Source organism: Eptesicus fuscus, chromosome 24 (assembly GCF_027574615.1).
Source record: "Eptesicus fuscus isolate TK198812 chromosome 24, DD_ASM_mEF_20220401, whole genome shotgun sequence".
In the NCBI taxonomy this organism is placed as follows: Eukaryota; Metazoa; Chordata; class Mammalia; order Chiroptera; family Vespertilionidae; genus Eptesicus; species Eptesicus fuscus.
This window is the reverse complement of record NC_072496.1, coordinates 15681898-15705524: the sequence shown is the minus strand read 5'-3', so window position 1 is coordinate 15705524 and position 23627 is coordinate 15681898. Positions and strand designations below refer to the sequence as shown.

General features: G+C 42.8%; 1 protein-coding gene and 1 pseudogene across 4 annotated transcripts in view; both read right to left on the bottom strand.

Annotated features, from left to right (window-relative positions):
• CDC42BPA (CDC42 binding protein kinase alpha) overlaps positions 1 to 23627 on the bottom strand; it is a 198286-nt gene that overhangs the window by 55991 nt on the left and 118668 nt on the right. For 3 of the 4 annotated variants that reach the window (XM_054713143.1, XM_028134646.2, XM_008157993.3), the window contains exons 13-17: positions 19061 to 19303; positions 18696 to 18806; positions 17409 to 17656; positions 12349 to 12454; positions 3289 to 3413 (exon numbers count right to left, since the gene is read on the bottom strand). In XM_054713143.1, the coding sequence (XP_054569118.1) occupies positions 3289 to 3413; positions 12349 to 12454; positions 17409 to 17656; positions 18696 to 18806; positions 19061 to 19303 (833 nt within the window). The remainder of the gene's footprint in view (positions 1 to 3288; positions 3414 to 12348; positions 12455 to 17408; positions 17657 to 18695; positions 18807 to 19060; positions 19304 to 23627) is intronic. The other variant, XM_008157996.3, reaches the window with a different exon arrangement.
• Positions 7500 to 9417, bottom strand: LOC103301084 (tRNA (guanine(26)-N(2))-dimethyltransferase-like; annotated as a pseudogene).

Here is a 23627-nt window from a genome sequence, read left to right as displayed (position 1 = left end):
TTTATGCTATATAAAAAATAACACACCGTTCTTATAATTGAAATATGTGTATTTAGAAACTTATTAAAATAACATATTCTGCAAAAATCAAAGTTGTACTGTAATAAAGTTATTCTGTTTTCTAAAATGGTAAATAAAATAATCAAAGAAAAAAGATTAAAGGTTACTAAAACTCAGTTTGTATATATTGTGTTAACACTTTCTTGCTGATGCAAGTATTATAATTTTAGGTAGAAAAATTTTCAAATTATATTTAATAAAACAAATCCCAGCCCAGCCAGTGTGGCTCAGTGGTTAAGCATCAACCTATGAACCAGGAGGTCAGGGTTCGATTCCCGATCAGGGCACATGCCTGGGTTGCGGGCTCGATCCCCACTAGGGTGTGTGCAGGAGGCAGCCAATCAATTGTTCTCTCACATCATTGATGTTTCTCTCTCTCTCCCTTTCCCTTCCTCTCTGAAATCAATAAAAATATTTAAAAAAATAAAATAGAAAATAAAACAAATTCCACATACTAGAATTTGTCAAGAGAAAGTTTGCTTTTTGTTACATCTCCTCCAAAACACAGAAAGAACAGGGCCAAGGGGTGCCAGCATATGAAAACCTACAAAAGGTCCTATTCTCAAGAATGAAAATCATTTGTATACAGAAAGCCATAATTCCACACAGAAAATCGGTGAAATGTGCAATGCTAATATACTATCTACTTTGTGCAGGTTGGTTGTTTTCAAAGAGAAAATATAGGCCATTGAATAGCTATGAGGAAAGTATATTTCAGGGAAATTAACATGTATCTGTGATGTGTACAGCACACAAATTCACATCTTGAGCCTTATTTTAGCGCCTTTAGAATTCAGACTCCTGAGTAGTCAAGGGATGATTCATGTCCCAGACGGGATGGGGTGGGAGAGTGCAAGACTCCGTTACACCAGAATAGTGCCCGATTTAAAGCTTATGAATTGTTTATTTCTGGAACTTTCCTTTTAATATTTTCAGGCTGTGGTTGACTACGGGTAAGTGAAATCGCAGAAAGCAAAACTGCAGATAAGTGGGGACTACTGAATATTACAAGTTTCCAAAACTGTTTGCATTGCTTCATCTTTAATATCCCAACTACACACTGTAAACAGCCTGAGACTCCTGACCGCTAGAGCCTTGGGTAGAGTACCTCAGAGAGTTATTTTCAAGTAGGTGAGAACTCTGAGGACAAGGAGGATATCTTTTTCTTTTAGCCTATTAAGTATTTAATAATTTGTTTTTTAATACACGACCATTTCTAAATATCAGCTTTTAAAATGACTTCTTTGTATTCCTGATTTCTTTCGCACATTTCACTTTAATATGAAAAATGTAAAAGGAGCATCTTGTGGAATTATATAAAAACTTTCACTTTCATCCTGTCTACCAACCCTTCAACGAGTCCACACTGAAGGCCGCCTTCCTTTGCCAGGCCCACTGCCCATGCCAGCTGAGCCCGTCACGCGGGCACGGAGACCAGTGGTCTGGGAGCTCAGGCCTGGCCTGATCAGCTCTGTCTTCTATGAAGTCATTTTCCACAATACCTTAATTGTAAATTTGATTAAAGAATAATGGAATTACAAATAAATAGTCCTAATTTTTTATATAAGCTTGGCTAATGATTAAAATGATTTTGCTTCAGAAATGTAGACTTGCCCTAGCCAGTTTGGCTCAGTGGCTAGAGCATCTGCCTGTGGACCAAAGGGTCCCGGGATCGATTCCAGTCAAGGGTTTGTACCTCGGTTGGGTTACAGGTTCCTCCTGGTCAGGGCGCATGCAGGAGGCAACCAATCGATGTGTTTCTCTCACATCGATATTTCTCTCTGTCTTTACCTCTTTCACTCTCTCTAAACACCAATGGAAAAATATCCTCGGGTGAGGATTAAAAAAATGATAATTAAAAAAAAAAGAAAAGAAATGCAGACTTGATGACTAGGACATAAATTAAACATTAATAAACTATTTAAGTGTACTGCTTGGAACACAACCAGATTTCCACAACTGGGACATTTTCCTTTAGATTTTCACTGAATAATCACATTATTAAGCTCAAGATAAGTTAACATAATAGATCCACAGTTAAGCCAATACCACGATACTTGAGTCATTTGATTTTAAGGAGGATATTAATCTGGTATAAGGAAAATGGAAAAAAAATGCTTAAAGAACCAAAATAAGAGCACAAGAAACTAAAATTTCCACTAAATGATTGGTCTACAAATATGAGAAGAAATGATTTGTTTTCAAATAAATTAAATATCAAAAAGTAAAAAAATTAGAAAGTAAATATAAAAAGTTAAACTACTTTTTATTAGAAAATAAAGTCCCCATTTGCTTCTACTTTTCTCATGTATTAAAAATATATAAAAATACTAGAATAATTATTTTAGTGAATGAATTAATATGAAGGTTACTAAGGTAATTATTCCAAATGAAACCCTAAAAGCTTAAAGAGCAGGTGCTAAAACTAAACTGTACCCATTTAAGGTTTGTAAGATGCCATGTGTGAATCAATCTGTTTTAATATGGAAGATGGGGATAGCACATCTTCATTCTCTAACTGTTTCTCCAGGCTTCCTGTTTCTTAAAATAATAATAAACACAGCAATTTTGATCTTAGGAAGAAACATCTATAGCTAGTGAATGACTTTCTTCTGTCCTTTAAGGACCAACTGTCCTAGGAGAAAAACCAGTTTCTTTTCTTAGAAAGAAACACTGTGTTTCAATGATGCTGTGTAAAAGCTGACACGGGTATCTGTTGGAGTTAGGGCACGTACTGAAAAACATAGCAGAACACAAATCAGTAATAACATCCTATCTAATAAAAGGGTAATATGCAAATTAATCATCACTCCATCACAAAGATGGCGGCGCCCATAGACACAAGATGGTGGCGCCCAGTCCTCTCAGCCCCGACAGAGTCCCCCAGCCCCAGGAGGACAGCCACTGAGAGCGGGCAACGTGAGTGGCCTGGCGGAATGCTTGCTTCGTCGCCATGGCGACGAGGCAAGCGATCCATGCCCGGCTGTGGATGGGCCTCTGGGCTGCGGAGAGCCTCTGGGCAGCGGGCGTGGAGCGGCCAGGCCCCGCAGAGAGCTACCGGCACACGGATTCATGCGCAGGGCTACTAGTCAGTAATAGAACTATGCTTCTAGAGTAACATTTTTTCATAGCAAAAAAATAAGGTAACTTGTGAAGTCACCTCCTGGAATTCATCCAGCGTGAGCTATGTCCAAAACCCCCCACAAAGCCATATGTAAGAGTACTCACCACTGAATGATTTCTGTGATTTGGGCTTCCCAATGTGCAACTGATTCTTTCTTGTCTGCCAGGTCTTTTACTTCTTCTTCTAACTGCCGGTTGCGTACACTTAGGTTCTCATACAGAGCCGTAAGCTGAAAGGCATTTCAAGACACATGTGACTTTTAGGAACAGGAATTCAAGGTACTCAGATGCCTCTTGTTAAATCTTAAATTCACCATATTACACTAAAAAATGCATGTCTTGTTGATCCCTCATTATTACCCCTCTGGTCACGGGTTTGGAAACATCTATTACTCTCTGAATTCTCCATCTGCCTTTGCTTTTCCCCTTTTCTCCCTACATTGAATTGATATCATTTGTGAGCATTCTCCACTTGCCTGAAGAACTCCCCAATTCTGCCAGAAACAATGCAATTCTGCCAGAAACAATGTCTCTCTCTTTTTTTTTGGTCTGAAAATGTCTTTGTCATCCTTTTGTTTTTAAAATTCTTTGTTGTTTAAAGTATTACATATGTCTTCTTTTTCCCCCACTGACCTTGCCCTGGTCGTTCCCATCCCTCCCCACAGCACATGCCCTCAACCCCCTACTGTCTGTGTCCATCGTTTATGCTTATCCGCATGCATACGAGTCCTTTGACTGATATCTCACCCCCCTCCTCCACCTTCCCTCTGAAGTTGGGGATGGTCTGTTCGATGCTTCTATTCATCCTCTTTTTTAAAAAAATGTAAGAATTACAAGCATATATAAGAATGGATGTAGAGCATAAGTGACTTCCTATGAGCCCATCATCCATGCTCACAATTAACCACACTCAACAACGTCAATGTTAATTCATTTGTACTCGTTTTCTTACCCATCCTCCTGTATTATTTAGAAGCAAGTACCAGACATCATATTTTATCTGTATACATTTCTGTATATAGATAGCTCTAGAAAACAGGCTCTCTTTAAATATAACTACAACATTATCATATATATATATATTTTTAAATATATTTTATTGATTTTTTTACAAAAAGGAAGGGAGAGGGATAGAGAGTCAGAAACATCGATGAGAGAGAAACATCGACCAGCCGCCTCCTGCACACCCCCCATCAGGGATGTGCCCACAACCAATGTACATGCCCTTGACCGGAATCGAACCTGGGACCCTTCAGTCCGCAGGCTGATGCTCTATCCACTGAGCCAAACCGGTTTCGGCAATATTATCATATTTAACAAATTTAACAAGTTTCTTGATATCATCACATAGGTAGTAACTGTTCAAAAAGTTATTCCAAAATATCAAAAAACTTAACAGTTTGTTAAATTAAGTCATGACGCCAACAGTAAACATAGCTTAATGAGGTTGCTGGATCTTTCAAGTCTCTTCTTATAGGTTCCTAGCTTAGTCCACTCAGGCTGCTATAAGAGAACATCATAGACTGGGTTAAATGTTTTCAAACTATAGGAATACTTCCTACAATTCTCATCTGCACAAAGGCACTGGGGAGTAACAAGGCAGCCAAGGCTTTACTGAGCCCAGCCCATTAACGTGGTCTCTCTCCACCGGGCTGGACATTCCTTAACTGATCTCAGCAACGCTTTGTAGCTGTCTTCCTCTGGCTAATTCCAAGAGCCCTGAAATGACTGTTTTTGGTAAGCGTGCACTTTGACAAGTGGGAGGATTCATCACCTCTTCATGTTAGCAGAGCCAGAAGTCCACCAGCTGTTTCTGAGAGTGATTTCTGCAGATGCAGTGTCTTCACTACTTCTTACAACACATTTTTTTTTTTTTTATTACCATTGCTTTTGACAGCCCTTCCAACTAATTCGTGGTTGGGGTTTCGGTGGGAGATTTGCAAGAGAAGGAAATTCAGATTTTGCACTGCCATGTTACAATAGTTACAAGGTATTGTAAATAGATTTACTCAGAAAAAAAGTTAATCTATTCATTGTTACTAAATAAAAGCACGAACTCTGGAACCAGACTATGGTCTTCAGAAATGTAGCTTAATCTCCTTTTGCCTCAGTATCCTCATGTATAAAATGTGAGAATAGGGTATACCTTAGAGAGGTATTGGGAGAATTAAATTATTCAAATAAAGTAACTCAGAAGAGGACTGGCACATAGTCAATTTACCTAAGTATTAGTTCATTTTGTGTGGGAATTTACTACTTGTACTTTAATGTATCTGGCTCATAATAATTATAAGACTACACAGAAATATGGAAAATGCTCATAACATTTTAAGTGAAAAGGCAGATTACAAATAGAATGTATGTATGACTGCATTTATGTGGTAACTAGAGGCCCGATGCACGAAACTCGTGCAAGGGGCTTAGCCCTCGCAGCCGCAGTGGCTGCCTGGGCCCTCGCAGACCCAGCTTCATCCAGAAGGTCGTTCAGCTGTCTGGTCTAATTAGCATATTATGCTTTTATTATTATAGAATTATTATAGACTAGTGGCCCAGTGCACGAAATTCGTGCATGGGGGGGGGGATGTTCCCTCAGTCCAGCACGCACCCTCTCCAATTGGAGACCCCTTGGGGGATGTCTGACCGCTGGTTTAGGCCCGATCCCTGTGGGACATCCCTCTCGCAATCTGGGACCACTGGCTCCTAACCGCTCACCTGCCTGCATGCCGGATCACCCCTGACTGCCTCTGCCTGCCTGCCTGATTGCCCCTAATTGTCCTCCCCTGCCTGATCTCGCCCCCAACTACTCTGCCCTGCCGACCTGATCTCACCCCCAACTGCCTCTGCCTGCCTGATCACCCCTAACTGCCCTTGCTTCCTAGCCTGATCTTGCCCCCAACTGCCCTTCCCTGCCAGCCTGGTTGTCCCCAACTGCCCTTCCCTGCTGGCCTGATCTCACCCTTAACTGCTCTCCCCTGCCGGCCTGATCGCCCGTAACTGCCTCTGCCTGCCTGATGGCCACTAAATGCCCTCCTCTGCCAGCCTGATCTTGCCCCCAGCTGCCCTCCCCTGTTGGCCTGATCTCTCCCCCAACTTTCCTCCCCTGCCAGTCTGATCACCCCTAATGGCCTCTGCCTCAGCCCCCACCACCATGGCTTTGTCTGGAAGGAAGTCAGACATCTGGAAGATGACCGGTCGACCCGGTCTAATTAGCATATTACCCTTTTAGTAGTAAAGATTATATAGGATAGGACTGCTTTAATACAGGGGAGGGAGCCTTTTTCAGCAGGAGCCTTTTCCTTGGCAGACAAAAATACATAATCCCTATATCTGGACTGATAGCCAGCCATAGGCACTATACTGCCAAACTGGTCATTAAAAAATTGAACCACTTTCTTACATCTTACACCAAACAGCTGTTGCCCTTAAAACCCCTCCTTAGCCCCCACCTTAGGTTCTGCCTTTGCAGTTCACCCAGATTAGGTTCTGAATGGTCGGTTTCTATGCCAGTCAGCATCTCCGGGCCTATCAATGGGCCTGATCAGAGAGGTGGGGATGATCAGCAGCCCCAGCGGAGGCTCGAGAGAAAGAGAAGCGCAGCTGCTGCTGGCCAGGCCCGGAGCGAAAGAGAGAGGCAAGGGCTGATCAACAGCTGCCACAGAGGCTACGGATCAGACCCTGCTTCTCTCTCCCCAGGCCTCTCTCCAGGCCTGATCCACAGCCCCCTCGGCAGTCAGTGCTGGGTCCGGGCTCCCACAGCCGAGGCAGTCAGTGCTGGGTCACCACGGCAATCCAGCACCGACTTCTGGTTGGTTGAGCCTCCGGTTGTTGTGGATGTTACGGACCTTCGGTTTTTATATATTAGGATATGTATACAAACAAAACTTGAAAAGAAACAAAATTAGAACAGTTGTTTTGTGATGATGACATCATGGGTACCTTTCATGTTGAACATTTTCCACATATTTTGTAATTTTGCTTTTATGTAAAATAAAAATAAGATGCAAATGATGTATTTTCTTACTAGAAACCATTTACTCTTACTCCATGGAATTCATGGCTAATTTTACTTGCATTAAGTTAATAAAAAGTGAAACTTGTAGACTTCTGGAAATATCAACTTTTTTTCCTACTTTCTTTTTATCTTTGGAGTTTAAAAATGTGAATGTGAGAATGTATTAGTTATAAAAGTTATTTAAGTTTCAAGATTAACATAATAATTGCTTTTTGGCTTTTATATCTAAAATACTGTGTGTGTGTGTGTGTGTGTGTGTGTGTGTGTGTGTGTTTGCAAGGTGAAATCTCTTTATTGGCTCCATCTACACCTGGACCAGTGGTGGCCCTAGACCCAGGGGACTTCTGGTTGGGGGTCTGTGGACAGTCAGTGGGGCAGCTTCAGCAGTGGCCTTGGGTGTCAGGGGTCTGTGGGAGTAACAGCACGGGTCCCCCCATTGACAGGTGCCCATCTTAAACCTCTTGCAAGGAAATGTCTTATGCCGGGCAGCCCGCTGGGCCAGGTCCTCAGTGGGTTCCTTTCTCTTATTCTGGAGCAATCTGCATCTGTCCTCCATAGCTTCACCCACTGCCTTACCCCCTGGCCGGGCACGGGGCCGGGGGCCCCTGTTGGCCTCGAGGTTGGCCTGGAAGCGCTTGAGTCCTTGCTGGCGGGAGCTGGGGTTGGCATCATCCCAGACGGTGAAGCTGGCCTGTGGCTTGGGCTCCACACTGAGAATGCGGAAGGCCGGGCTGGTCTCAGACAGCCGCTCTCGTTTCACTGGGCACTCCTTCTCCCAGCAGCGCATGATGTCCCAGAGGGCCGAGGCGGAGGTGTCCGTCTTCACAGCATTCTTACAGGCGTGGGAGAGCGAGACCCGGAAGCCAGCATGGAGGAGGGCTGACGGCAGCTGCAGGAGGCGGGTGTGCTACAGTGGATGGTGCTGCTCAGCGGGTCCAGCGTGTAGTACCGAGGCACGTCCGGCAGCTCCTCGGTGACGATGCTCAGGACTCCTCGGATCCGCTCCGAAGTATGGAATCGGCCGGGGTTGGTGCCAGCCTCTAGGACACGGCCCACAACATCCAGGTCATGGATTGGCTCCACCCATAGGGGGTCACCGAGCTGGTGCCGCTGCCCACAGTGCTCACACTCGGGCCACAGGGGGACCGCAGGCTGCAGAGAACTTGCCCCGGCACCAGAGGCCCCCGATGCTTGGCCGAGGCGCGGAAGGTGGAAGGCTCCGCAGCCCACACATGGAACACCAGCGCCTGCTTGCTGGCTGAAGCCTAGACCTTGGCCTGGCCGGTGAAGACACGCACAAAACCATGTTATCTAGAAGTCAGCACTGATGCTGAGCAGTGGCACCATGAAGCGCTGAGAGCAGTGAGCACGGAGGTCCGGGCTGTGTAGGACGATCCTCAGGGCCATCTCGTGGCAGGCCCGGCTCTTGAGGGCCATGGCCCGGTACTTGCTGTAGCATGTCTCCCTGCTGTTCCCTGCCAGCACTGCCATGTCCGTGCAGGTAACGCCCAGCAGCCCGCCTTCACTCACAGCCTGCACAGCTGCATCAAACCGATCCGCCTCCCGCTGGTGTTGGTACATCAGCATCCGGGCATCTGCTTGGCTGGGCTGTACCAGGTAGGCCGCTTGGTTGAGCTGCACATTATGGCGGGTGAGATCCACAGCTCGGGCAGAGGCATCGTTGGCAACCACGGATTGGAGCCCAGGCACCTCTCGGGCAAGTGGAACAAAGACCCGAGGCGGCCAGGCCCTCCAGCGCTCGCCACAGGCCTCCTCTCCGATCTCCCCATGTGGCTGTTCGAGGCTGGTTTCCAGGGCCGGGTCTGCCCCCTTTCAATAGAGCCTTGTCCTCCTCTTGCTCCGACAAGTCCACCACCACCTTCTGCACCTCCTTTTCACCTGGCACCTTGCTCTGGACTCCTTTGGCCCCAGATGAACACGAGCAGACTCAGTGATCACAGCACTTGTCAGATCCCGCTGAACTCCTGCACTGGGTGTAGAAGGCTTTGTTGGCGCTGGGGAAGGCGATCTTGGCGGACCCTCGGTGACCGTCGTCTCCTGGGTTTCAGGTGGGCGCTTTTCACCGCAGGGCACGGTGCCGTTCTCCATTGTGGGTGGATGTGCCGGCCCTTGGGGCTGCCCTCCACAAACCGAGCACTACAGAGCCCGCCAGCCGAGCGGAGATTCAGGCTCAGCCACAGAGTGGTCCTCGTATGGGACATCCTCGTATGGGACATCCTGGTATGGGACATCCTGGTATGGGACATCCTTGTATGGGACATCCTCGTATGGAACATCCTGGTATGGGACATCCTCGTATGGGACATCCACGGTAGCCTGTGCCCGCCAAGCCTGCTCTCGCAGAACTGAGAACCGAGTGAGTCTCGGTCACACTTTCCAGATTAAGACCTGGGCGCCGCCATGTTGGCCCAGTTGGGGCCTAAAGTCCTGCTCAGAGGAAATGCAGTTCTCCTCAGGCTGGTTCCCATGGAACAGCTGGGGCAGCAGCAGCAAAGGTATTCTTTAGTTACCCCTCATGGAAAAAATACTCAATTCACACCGAACCAGAAAATGAAGAAATGGAAAGAAACAGTGAAGATGTACACTTAGGTGAACTGAGAGTTAAACAGAAAAAGAAGCTAAAGCTGAATAAAAGGAGCAAAAGCGGAGAAGTTAAAAAAGAAGCAACAGCGCCAACCCTTCCTTATTTCTGCAGGACTGAGTATTTCCTTGCTCTCACTAGTCATTAAATGCTCACCTACCATATGAATTTGCTCTCAACATGCTACTCATCCTTCCTCACAACTTTCAATTTAGCAAGAAAGGGATTGTTGTATTTTTATAAATTTAGGAGATAGGTTTTTATTTTTATCTTTCAGTTCTCACCAGAATCAAGAGTATTGTTTAAAAACTATCTCTAAATATGTATTTTGTGTAAAATCAGCAGAACTTTATAGTTAATAATGAAATAAAACCAAGGAATGAATATAAGATTTGACCTATATTCAATTAGATTATTTTTCAATACAAATTTTCTTCAACTATAATATCATCCTTTGCTAGGAAATCTGCTTAAAACTCTACATGAATTGGACATCTAGAGCTTAATTATATTTCTTACCTCATGGTAACTCTTAAAAGAATATTAAAATTCTGCCTTATATAAAGAAATGATGTTTTAATTTTGTAGTCATATTAGTCAAACATATGAAATAACAATTATGTGACTTATTTGAATAAAGTTCAAGTACTATTAGTTTTATTATAGCGGAAATAACTAACAGTTACATTATATATATATATGTACATATACATACATATATACATACATGTATGTGTATATGTGTATGTGTGTATATATATATTCAGTTTAAAATTCATTTGTAATACTTGGGCAATTTTCCAATGCTTATGTACATCAGCTCTATAAAACTTAACAAAATAAACTACCAGTTCTTTCTTAAGTAGCTTTCAACCAAACAACCAAAGTAAATTTTTTTAAAAACTTTATCTTTACTGATTTTTAGAGAGAGAGGAAGGGCGAGAGAGAAACATCGATGTGAAGTGAAAAATCGATCAGCTGCCTCCTGACGAACCCCACCATGCATTGAGCCTGAAACCTGGGCATATGCCCTGACTTGGAATCAAATTAGCAACCTTTTGGTACACAGGACGACGCCCAACCAACCTACCAACTGAGCCACATTTGCCAGGGCGAGCAAAGTCAAATTTAAGTGCTTAGAAAACGAAATAATCCTGGGGAAAGTATTGAGAAAAAAATGAAAATATATATGGGACACAATGGAAAACATAAAGAATGGAGAGTCTTTCAGTCTTTTATTGGAATTACTAATAATTGAACATGATACTTTTATTGAAGGAAAATCACATAAAGCACAATTATCTAAACCCTATTTAAATGTAAATAAAGGCATTAAAGATTAATATTAGGATTTTTATGACTGTTTGTTAAGAGCTGCTGGCACAAGAAATGAAGGATGATGGCCATTTCAAATATCTGATACACTAAATGGGGAAACATTTCTTCAAACATTTGAAATTCTGTTCATTGACGTGGCTACTTACAAGCTTAATCTATGGTTCTGGCTCTTTGTTCAAGGTACTCTTTTAGGCAGAATTGGTTTCTTTGGATTTTTACAGACCAACTATTTTACAGACCAATCCTATTTCTTTGGATTTTTACAGACCAACTATTATTTCTAGCTATTGTCAATCCTCCATCATGAATCTATATATATAAAAGCCTAAGTGACCGTTACAACTGGTTGACCGAACAACTGGTTGCTATGACGCGCACTGACCACTAAGGGGGCAGACGCTCAATGCAGGAGCTTCCCCCTGGTGGCCAGTGCACTCCCATAGCCAACTTCCTGTGGCCAGCCAACTTTCTATGGTCCCTCCCCCTGGCTGGCTGGGCCCCAATTGGCCTGATCAGGACTGAGCGAGACAGCCCCGACTGGACCCGATCGCCGGCCAGGCTGAGGGACCCCACCCATGCACAAATTCGTGCACTGGGCCTCTAGTATATTATAGTTGTCAAAACTTCTCTAGTTTGACCTAATTGTTCCAGCTCTTACTAAAGGCCAGCCTTAACTTAGCCACGACAGAGGTCAGTGATGAATATTAGGTAAAGAGTAAGAAAAGAGAATAGATAGGAAGTGCAGTAAAGAATAGAGGCTCAAAAACATAAATGGGGCTGGATGGCATGGCTCAGTGATTGAGTGTTGACCTATGGACCAGGAGGTCACAATTCGATTCCCGGTCAGGGCACATGCCCGGGTTGTGGGCTTGATCCCCAGTGTGGGGCGTGCAGGAAGCAGCTGATCAATGACTCCCATCATTGATGTTTCTATCTCTCTCTCCCTCTCCCTTCCTCTCTGAAATCAATAAAAATATTAAAACAAACAAAAACATAAACGGGACAAAGCATAAGATGAGATGTCCTCTTTCCAGAAGAGTCCTGTACAGATTGGTACAATAAGCAATCCTGCGTATAAGGAGAAATAGTAAATAAAAAATGTACACCAAATACAAAATGTACACCAAATACATAATTATATCCACTGTTTCTATTACGGCGCTGACAGAATGTAAATGTGCTCAATGAAGGTAAATGAGATCGAATCACTCACCTTATCAAGTTCACTTGTCAGTTTTTTATTTTCTTCAGTTAATAACACCTTTTCTCGTTCATACTGTTGCTTGAACTCATTTTCAAATTCTTCCCTTTCACTTTGACTAACACAATTCAAAACATAAAAGAAAAAGAAAAAGGAATAGAATTAAAGCTCAAATTATGGTGTCCCAGATGGGCTATTGTTCCATATGTTTCATCCTGGAAAGTCACTTAGATCTTGACTATTCCAAATCCCAATCTTTTCCCTTAAAGTTAAAAATCTCAATCACTTCCTTTTAAATAATAAATAGATTTGTCTGCTTAATAGCATCTACTTTGTTTTTCAATTGAAAATTGAGGAAGAGATCTTCGGTTAGTAGATTCCTGGATTGTGTTCACTTCCTTCCTTCTTTCCTTCTTAGTCAAAGTACCTACCTACATACACATATATACATACACACATACTCAAATTTAATATTATAAAGTTTACTTTAAATTATAGTTCTGGGGGCAGAAATGATTCCCTTAGAAGTAATCACAGTTCTAACCGATTTTTAAAAACCTCATAAGGGAGAAAGGAGAATCAGTTTTTACATAATGAGATGTAGAAAGGTACTAGTAGATACAGACGCTTATGTCTACAGCAGTTTGATGGAGGATGTTAGTAGCAGCTAAAGAAATTCAATGTGGATCAGTTCTGGGTAATTTTATATGATTCAACAAAGAACATACTTTTGATTTTTAAAACATAATTGCTTTAAAATTTTTTTAAGTAATTTTTTTAAATCCCTTGCACTACTAAATTACTGAAAATAGACTAAATAATAACTTAAATGATAAATTCCAGGAAAATAAACCATCCTGTATCCAAGCAAATGTACCGCTTTCCTAATTACCTATAGTCACAATGTGAATCTGGTTATATTTAAGAATATTTCTTGATTTGGCATCAACTCCAAACAACAAATGACAGAAACATGAAAAATGACAAAGAAGTCTCCCTTCAGAAAAATATGTATGCAAATAAAGGGTACAATTCCTATGTAAAACCACTGTTTTTTCACTGGCATGAAACAACAGTGAAGTCTCCTCCACATTAAACAAAATGAACAAGCCCCCCCCAAGCTCCATGATACACTTCACTTTCCCCTTTCCGGCCCTTCCCGGCCCCCGGTAACTGCCCTGAGATCTTGAGAGAGCTCGCCGTATCCACTTTCTCTCCTAACTGCTCCTCACCACCCCAAAACCTGGCTTCTGCTGCACCCCCTCAAAAGAAGTGCTCCTCAAAACTCACCCCAGTGCTCACTGTTACTCTATCCAGCCCCCTGGCAACCTCCGACAGAGCTGTCTAGTCCTCTTCTTGAAACGCTGGCTGCTCGTGGCGTCAGTGACACCAGCTCTGACCTCCAGAGGCCGGTCTCAACTGCCCGGCACCTCCCACAGCTGCCAGAGCTCCAGGCGGCCTGTCAGGTGCTCGGCTCCTCTCTGCACGCCTTTCCCTGAGCATCTCATCCACGCAGTCCGGCTGCACTTACTCGCTATTCTGCTGACAAACTCTGAACTCACATCTGAAGCTTTTCTGGGCTTCAAACTTCTGACTTGCCATCTCCACAAAGATGTCTCCCAGGCACCTCAAGTTCAAAGCACGAAACACGTTCCCACCCGCCTGCCTTCCTCTGTGCCCACACACTCCCTTCTCTTCTCTTCCCACAGCTGAAAACACAGCTGAGGCCAACCCCATTCTCTTATCTATCTGCTCAAATACACTGCTCTGGCACGTTCTCCTCGCTCCTCTGTCATCTATTGAGTAATTTCTTTCAGATTATAAATCTGGTGTGATTTCTCCCACCTATAAACAAAAATCAAAATAACTTCTTTTGAGATAAATTTCTCCTCCAACTGCTACCTCACTGCACTGCTTGCTTTTAAAATAAGACTCCAAGTGCTAACAGTGGTTTCTATACTCTGTCTCCAAATGCTCTCCTTCAAGTCTTCGGCTCCCACTCTAGGGTTCTGGCCCTTACTGTTCCACTGACATTGTTCTTATCAAAGTCACCAATGACCTTCACATTGTTTAACTCCATTGGCATTACTTGGACCTCATTTTATTTGATACAAACTCCATCTCATGTGACATGCAAACAGATTGGATATGTTTTCATCACATGGCTTCCAGGACACCAGATTTGCCTGGACTTCTTCCTAATCATTCTTGCTACGATTTCCCTGTCTTTGATGTTTCTTCCTCATTCCTCAACTTCTAGACTGGAGTGCCGCAGTGCTCAGTCCCAGGACCTCTCTTCTGTCTATCCTCAGCTCACTACCTGACCTCACAGTCTCACCACTTTAACTGTGATGTGAGCGATGAATATTCCCAGGATTTTATTTCTGGCCCTGAAGTCAGGCTGCTCTGCACAACGGCCGACTGCACATCTCCGCCTGGATGTCTACTACGCATCTCAAACACAACTGGTTTAAAATGAGCTCCTGACAATCCACCCAAACCTGCTCCTCCTGTACTCCTCTCTCTTACTGTGTTCTCCTGCTGCTGAGGCCAAAACCATGGTATCATTCTTGATTGCTCCTCTTTTTTCTCACCCCATGTCTACTCCATCAGAAATACCATTATCTTTACCTTTCAAGAATACCGGAATTCAAACATTTCTTACCAATTCTGCCACCCTGCTAGGCCCAAGCCACCATCACCGTTTGCCTAGATTATTTTAATAGCTTTCTGAATGGTTTCACTGCTTTTTTTCTTATCTAACTCAGACTATTCTTAACCCAGTAGCCAGAGTAATCCTGTTCAAATACAAGTCAGTATTTGTCAATTTCCTGCTCAAAGTCCTGCAATACTTCCCTTCCATGGTTTTACTTAGAGTAAATAACTAGAAGTCAAATGAAGATGACCTACAGAGCCTTTAAAAACCTGGCCCCCATTGCCTCTCTTACTATTCTTTCCCCTTAACGCTACTTCAGCCCCACCGGCCTCCTTATTGTTGTTACTTATCATATAGACTCTATTTTTTAGAGTAGTTCAGTTCACAGCAAAATTGAAAGGTACAGAGCCTTCCCTATGCCTCCTGCCTCCACAGGCACAGCCTCCCCCACTATCAACATCCCCCCAGAGTGATGCCTGTGTTACAATCACCCAGATCCCCTAGTTCACATTAGGGGTCATGCTGGTGTTGTATATTGTTAGGGCCTGGGCAAATGTATAATGACACGTATGTACTATTATAGCATCATACAGAGTAGTTCCACCGTCCTAACAATCCTCTGCCTATTCACCCCCTCCCGCCAGCCTCTGGAAGCCACTGATCTTTTCACTGTCTCCATAATTTTGCTTTCTCATTATTTTTTTTAACATACTTGTTCTTCTCCATGTAAAATGTTCTTCTCATACATCTGTAGAGATACCTCCCCCACTGTCTTCAGCCCTTTTTAGTATCACCTTCTTAGTATAATTTTCCCCAGCCATCCTATAGATCTATATATATAAAAGTCTAAGCAACTGTTACAACGGAACAACTGGTCGCTATGACGCACACTGACCACCAGGGGGCAGACGCTCAACGCAGGAGCTGCCCCCAGCCCACAGGCCCTGATCGCTGATGGGGCCTGCCGACTAACTTCCTGGTCCCCCCCTCCTCCCCCCCCCCCAGGTCGGCAGGCCCTGATCAGTCCAATTGGGCTGGGATGGGGAACCAGAGGTGGTGGGGGAGGGGCAGCGGTGGACACAGTCCTTTTCCCAGGGGGGCCGAGGGCTGGCTCCCTCCTCAGGGCCAGTGGCCAACCTCCTGGGTCCCTCCCCCTGTTCCTCCCCCCAGCCGGCAGGCCCCAATTGCCTGATCAGGGCCTGCAGGCCAACATCCCGGTCCCTCCCCACCGCCAGCAGGTCTCAATCACCTGATCGGGGCCGGGCCCCAGGCTGGGACAGGGAACCAGGGGTGGGTGGTGGCAGACGCGGATGGCAAGGGAAGGAGGAGGGGGAGAGGTGGGGAGGCGGGGAACCTGATCGGCCTAGTGACCCCACCCATGCACGATTTTGTGCACCGGGCCTCTCATATATTTATATAATTAAATTCTTCCCCTTGATGCTTCATAGCATCCTCTGCTTTATTTTTTGTTCTTGACATTTCTCATTGATTCTGTTTGGTATGTTACTTAATGCTGGGGTCTTTCCCCGTAACGAAAGGAAAGCTCCATAAGGACAGAGAATTTCCTGTCTGTTCACTGCCATGTTCCCAGTGCCTTTGCACACGGTAGGTTCTAAAACACTCCTATTGAATGAATGCACCAAACTGAATAAACTTAGGCTTCTGATATAAATTGAGAATGATAATAACTACACGTTGTTGTCTAAAATCTAGACACCAGAGTACCACTGAAAAAGCCTCCTGTTCCTCATTTCTCCCCTCTGGTCATTATGTCCTCTAAGTTCTGTCTACTTCTCTCCATCTTCCCTTCCCTGCCTAAGGTCCAGCAACCTCGTCTCTCACAGCTAGGCTCCTATCGGCTGTCTGCTCCTCCAACCCATTCTCCACACGGGTGCAAGAGCGATCTCTTAAAAATATACCTAACAATCAGTAACTGTCCTGGCCTTGGAATAAAGTCCAAGTACCTTACCCTCCTTCATGAGCTTGCCTGTGTTTTCCTTTCCAGCAGCATTTCTCACCACTCTCTTCAGTCTTCCCCTTTCTTTCCATGTTTGCACCACAATGAACAGCTTTCCTTTTCTGAATGTGTCATGCTCCCCTTCTCCTCTAGATGGCAGCAGTCTGCTGCCTCTGCTTGGACACTCTTCTACAGCTATAGATTTCTTTGGTCTTAACCTAGAAATCATTTTGTCCAAAAAACGTAGATGTACTGAAGCCATCTCTGTGCCTCTTCTATGGGGGTGCTCTCACACACCCCGCTTGCTTTCCTATTGGGTTGTACTGTGGTTTTCTATTTACCAGTCTTGGCTGTGGTCCTCCTGAGCACTGGAACATGTTTACTGCCTGCATAGCTCCAGTCCCTGGCACACGCCATTCAATAAATATTTATTAGAGGAGTAAGTAACTTGATGCTTACCTTTCTCTCCTGTTTTTTTCCAATTTGTCTTTCAAAATCATAATTTCTTTGTTCAGAGCAAGTTGCTGGCCTTCTGAGTCATGCAGTTCTTTCTTTAGATTTTTAATTTCATTTGCATGTATTCCTTCTCTTTTGGATAATTCTTCTTCATAAAAGATACTTTTCTTTTCCAAATCTGTCTTTAGTTTAGTTATCTCTTGCTGATGTTCTATGCTATACACTCCTGGTGAGTAACTAATCTGTTTTTGCTATAAAAAAAAATAAAAGATTAGTTCATATATAAGAATAAAGTATTAAATAACTTCTTTCTATACTAAAAGACTATTCATATAGTTTCAATAGTATTTTTATATTATCACATAAAAATAATTCTTTATTAAAGGCTGTTAATCTCTGCTGTCTGCCACATGTTACAATATTTTTCTTTGTACATTCCTTTATTATTGTGTATCTTACAGTCTTCTTCACAACAAGATTACATATCTGTATTTTCTGCTGGTACTTACATAATTATTTGTTTTACACTTAAAGTTTTAGTTTCATACACAAATATTGAAAAAAAATCTACCTGCATCTTGTTTCTGATGTGGAACCAATAAAAGGTAATAAGTACGTTTGTGTTTTTAAAAGATTAAATTGGGAGAGTTAGAATGTACAGAAAGAAAAGAGAGGGGACTCCTACAGTGTCCGGGGAGAAGTGACGAAGTCTAATCTAATGTCTTCGTATTCACTCTAGAAAAAATGATAGGTCTCTGCATTCAGGTCGGGCATTAAGGAGACATTTGCCTGAAAGCCACCTTTTTAGAAATTTGGTTGAAATGCACTCTCAGTGGAAGGAGATGTGCTAGCCCATCCCAGGATGATCCATCTCAGCTAACAGAAGTGTCTGCAAGGCTTCCTGCGAGCCACGCCTCCCATGCCAATGACCAATGGGCCTTGTCCGGGGAGGCGGGCCGTCCAGGGAGGCGGGCCATCCGGGGAGGCGGGCCTTGTCCGGGGAGGCGGGCCTTGTCCGGGGAGGCGGGCCTTGTCTGGAGAGGCAGCCCTGCATAAATATCTTAACTCTCTCCTGGCAGATGGTTCCTCCCCACTAAACACAGTCTTCACGTCCTTCCTCCGTGATTAGGAAGTCGTTACCAGCTCCCTCCTGGCAAAGTGGGAATTAAGAATACGAGGTTGGAAGGAGAGCTAATGTTTGCTGCACACGGAAGAGAGCACATAACAAACACGCCTCTGCAGCCTGAGGAGGCGCAGACTGAGCTGCACCGATGTGAACGCAAACGCTACCTTCAGGCCCTCCAGCTCGTTTTCCAGTTGCTTAGAATAGTGCTCGCTCTGTTCACGCAGCTTCCTGTCTTTAGATGCTTCGGCAGCTACAGCTTCCGTGTGAACTTCCAGCTTTAACACACAATGAAAAAAAGCAGAGTCATGGTTATAACTGTATGTCCAAGAAAATGGTTTTTCCCCCGGGGAATTTACCTTGTAACAGGAAGATAACTCAAATGCTGAAATTCATATTAAATAATATTACCAAACTACAAAATTAACCTCTTTGAAAAGTTCAAGAATGAAGTAAATATCATTTCACTAGTCTGAAAAAGCAGCTTTAAGCACTACCGCGTGGACACTACAAACTTGGCCTGACTACTAACCTCTTTTTTGGCTCTTTCTGTTCTGCGCAGTTCTTGCCTTAAGCTTTCAACTTTTTGCATCACCAGGTCCACCTCTTCTTCCTTATCTCGGACATGGCGAGCAAGTTTCTGCTTTTGGGTGTGCAATTCTGTTAGCCGCTCATTGATCTCCATGAACTCCTGCATGGCCAGTTTCCTCTGGCAGTGTGCGTCTTTCAGCTCTTTGGACTGGTTTTTTAATCGCTCACTAGCCTGGACTAGTTCCTACAGTTTTGTAAAAAGAATATAAGTTACCAATTCTGCAACCTACGAACCAAATTTGGCCATCATTTCATGCTATAATGAAATCAAGAAGAGCCAAAATTATTCACCTTAGGATAAAATGAAATGAACTACTTTTGAACAGATATTCAGAGCATGGCACTCTGTTCATATTTTCAATTCTTTATGCTAAAATGCTAACTGCAAAGGAATAGCAGATTTAACCTTCTAATGTCCTGGTTTCTACAAATAAATGAAGAGTGTAGGAATATAAGATGCAATGGTCAAAATAAATATTTTGTGATATTTAATGGATGTCTGTGTATACAAAAAAGACTTGGAAAGCTCAATTAGCAAGCTTCATATACAGAAGCTTGCACCCACTCCTGGGGAACACATAGTCTTCTCCAGCAAATACTGAACATTTAGAAATGGAACAGCCGAGGCCACAAAGCAAATCTCAGTAGATCCAAAAGAACAGATATCATACAGATTAAGTTCTTTAACAACATTACCGTTACAGTAGAAATACACAAGCTAAAAGGCTAGCCCTGGCTGGGTGGCTCAATTGGTTGGAGCATCGTCCCTTACACCAAAAGGCTGCAGATTCAATCCTTTGTCTGGGTGCATATGGGAGGCAACCGATCAATGTTTCTCTCTCAGATTGATCTTTCTGGTCTCTCTCTCTTTCTCTCTCAAATCAATAAACATATCCTCGGGTGAGGATAAAAAAAATTTTTAAAGGCTAAATTCCATAATAATTAATTGGTCAAAAAGAAAAACCATAAAAGTACTAAATTATCTAGAATAAAAAATGCAAAAAAGTAAAAAATATTTAGTACATACTAAAATTTGAAGAGGCAGTAAAAATAGAAAAGTTCTAAGCCTGAAATACTTATATTGAAACTAAAAAGATGCTTGAAATGCAATGAAATTCCACATTAAAGAAAAAATAACACATTAACATTTTCCCCAAATATGATAAGGTAAGGGGCATAAATTAACGAAAAAAGAAATGTGAGAATAATGAAGATCAACAAAACCAAAAGTTGGTTCTTTAAAAAACAAATAAACAAACAAACAAACAGAAAAATATCTGATGAGATCAAATAAGGGAATACGAATAAATTCACCCCAAAAAAATTAAGAGAGGTTATAACTACAAATCTAGGAGAGATAAAAAAAAGATAATAAAAGAACACAATGAAAAACTTTGTTACATTATTAATTGAACAAATGCCTACAAAATTATAATTTATCAATAGTGGTTTCGAGAAGAAATAAAACCCTGAATAGTCCCATAACAATTAAAGTAACTGAATCAATAAATCTTCTCCCATCCATCCAGCAGAAGAGAATCCCCAAGCTCACATGGTTTTACAACTGATTCCTTCAACGTTTCAAAGGTACAAAATGTTCCTCTTATACAAACATTTTCGGAGAATAGAAAAAGAGGCAGTGCTACCTCATTCTTTCTAAGAGACCAGTATAATCTTTAAAAAATATATATTTTATTGATTTTTTACAGAGAGGAAGGGAGAGGGATAGAGAGCTAGAAACATCAATGAGAGAGGAACATCGACCAGCTGCCTCCCGCACACCCCCCACCGGGGATGTGCCCGCAACCAATGCACATGCCCTTGACCGGAATGGAACCTGGGACCCTTCAGTCCGCAGACCGACGCTCTATCCACTGAGCCAAACCGGTTTCGGCACCAGTATAATCTTGATCTCAGTGGATAGCATCGGCCTGCAGACTGAAGGATCTCAGGTTCAATTCCAGTCAAGGGCACATGCCTGGGTTGCGGGCTCGATCCCCAGTAGGGGGCGTGCAGGAGGCAACCGATCAATGATTCTCTCACCATTGATGTTTCTCTCTCTCTCCCTTTCTCTCTAAAATCAATAAAAATATATTTAAGAAAAAAGAAAAGTCAAGAAAGCCCAGCTGGTATGGGTCAGTGGTTGAGTGATGACCCATACACTAGGAGGACACAGTTCAATTCCTGGTCAGGGCACATGCCTGAGTTGTGGGCTCAATCCCCAGTAGGGGGCGTGCAGGAGGCAGTCCATCAATGATTCCCTCTCATAATTGATGTTTCTATCCTTCCCACTCCCTTCCTTTCTGAAATCAATACACACACACACACACACACATACACACACATATATGTATATATGTATATTTTTTAAAGAAAGACTAGAAAGATAAGGAAGGAAATTACAAGATAATATTACTGATGAAAACAAATTTTAAAAATTCAGAAAAAAAAGACATTAGCAAATCAGTTCTAATGCTGCATAAAGTGAAAAACATAAATTCTAGAACTAGAGTTGTGTTGAAATTCCAGCTCTACCACTTCCTAGCTCTACTATCATATTGAACAAATGTACCTACTTCTCTGTGCTCAGTCTTACCATCTATAAAATGAGAATAAGAATACCATCACCCAAAGCCAGGGCACTTACAAAGACTAAATGATCTAATATATATAAAGCACTTAAAACAGTGCTATTAGAAGATGCTATGAGTCACCTATATTATCATATTATTATTTAGGAGCTAATTCATGGGTAATTTCTGTTTAACCCACAAATGAAGAAGTGGTTTAACACTTAAAAAGTCTGTAATGTAATTCAGCACACCAACTTATTAAAGGAGAACAATCATACCAATACTTATTTTTGATGAAAATGGTTAGCAAAATAGGAACAAAAGATAACTTCTTTCCTGATGAGAAGTATTTAACAAAGACATACAGAAACATTATTATTAGTGGTGAAATATTAAAAGCATTTTCTTTGAAATCAGGAATAAGACAGGAATGACTGCTAGCACCACTTCTATTCAACATGGTACTAGAGGTCCAAGCTAACACAGTAAGACAAGGAAAGAAAGAAAAGTCATAAAATTTTTTAAAGAGGAATAAGCCAACTGTCATTATTTGCAGAAAACTTTCAAGAATCTCAAATATGTTATTACAATTAATAATAGTTAAGCAATATTGCTAGAACACTATCAGTAAGAAATGTAATTTCTAAAGATACTTTCTAAAATGTGAAAAAACAGAGAATAATAAATTGAAGGAAAAGCAAACAGGACCTCTATAAAAATTTACAGAAAAACATTTAAAAAGATGTTTAATTATCTGGAGAGAGATAGCATGTTTGTGGATAAAAGGATTGTGGGGCTATAGAGAAAATATTTTTATGTTTTTGCACAGTTAAGCCTTTCTAAGAAAATTTGACTTAAACTTGGGACCTAAGCAAGCCTTTTCAAGTAATTTATGAGTAATTTAGATAGTGAGAAATCCAAAGGGATTTAACTACTGGACACATGCGTTTCCATTTCAGTTAAGAGCCTGAACCAGGGAGCCACCCTCTTTAGAAAGCTGGGGACTCTGGGCATAGCTTCCCACTGGAACGATGTATTTATATTCCAAAGTGTCCTGGATCCTCTCTTGAGGTTTCCAAGGAGAGGCTCAGATGGGTGGGTGGAGACGGGAAAGCAGGAAGCATGTGCTTCTCTCCTCTGTACACAAACGCTGATTCACATTCCGGGGATCCTCATCTACAGCACAGACTGTATGTGTGCAGGGTTATAACCACTCAGCAATCACTGCATTGGCCCAGAAGAACAAACTGGCACAAAGGGAGCCATGTAGTTATTATTATATTTGTTTTGTTAAATCCTCACCCGAGGATATTTTTTCCATTGACTTTTTAAGAGAGAGTGGAAGGGATGGAGGGAGGTGGGAGGGGGAGAGAGAGAGAGAGGCACACTGATTTGTTGCCTCCTATATGGGCAACTAATATACATAATTATAATATAACTAGAGGTCGGGTGCACGACATTTGTTCACTGCGGGGGGGGGGGGGGGGAGAAGGGAAGGTCCCTCAGCCTGGCCTGCGCCCTTTCGCAGTCCAGGAGCCCTCGGGGGATGTCTGACTGCCAGCTTAGGCCCATTCCCCGCGGTGAGCGGGCCTAAACCAGCAGTTGGACATCCTTAGTGCTGCCATGGAGGCGGGAGAGGCTCCCGCCACCGCTGCTATGCTCGCCAGCCATCAGCCAGCTTCTGGTTGAGCAGCACTCTCCCTGTGCGAGCGCACTGACCACCAGGGGGCAGCTCCTGCGTTAAGTGTCTGCCCCCCAGTGGTCAGTGTGCGCCATAGCGACTGGTCGTTCCGCCATTCGACTGATTTGCATATTACCCTTTTATTATATAGGATAATTATGTACAATAATTTAGTAGTTTTTCATTACTAGCTATTAACCAATTATTATATACTACATCATTGAATTCAATTTTTACTACATCATAAGCCACTT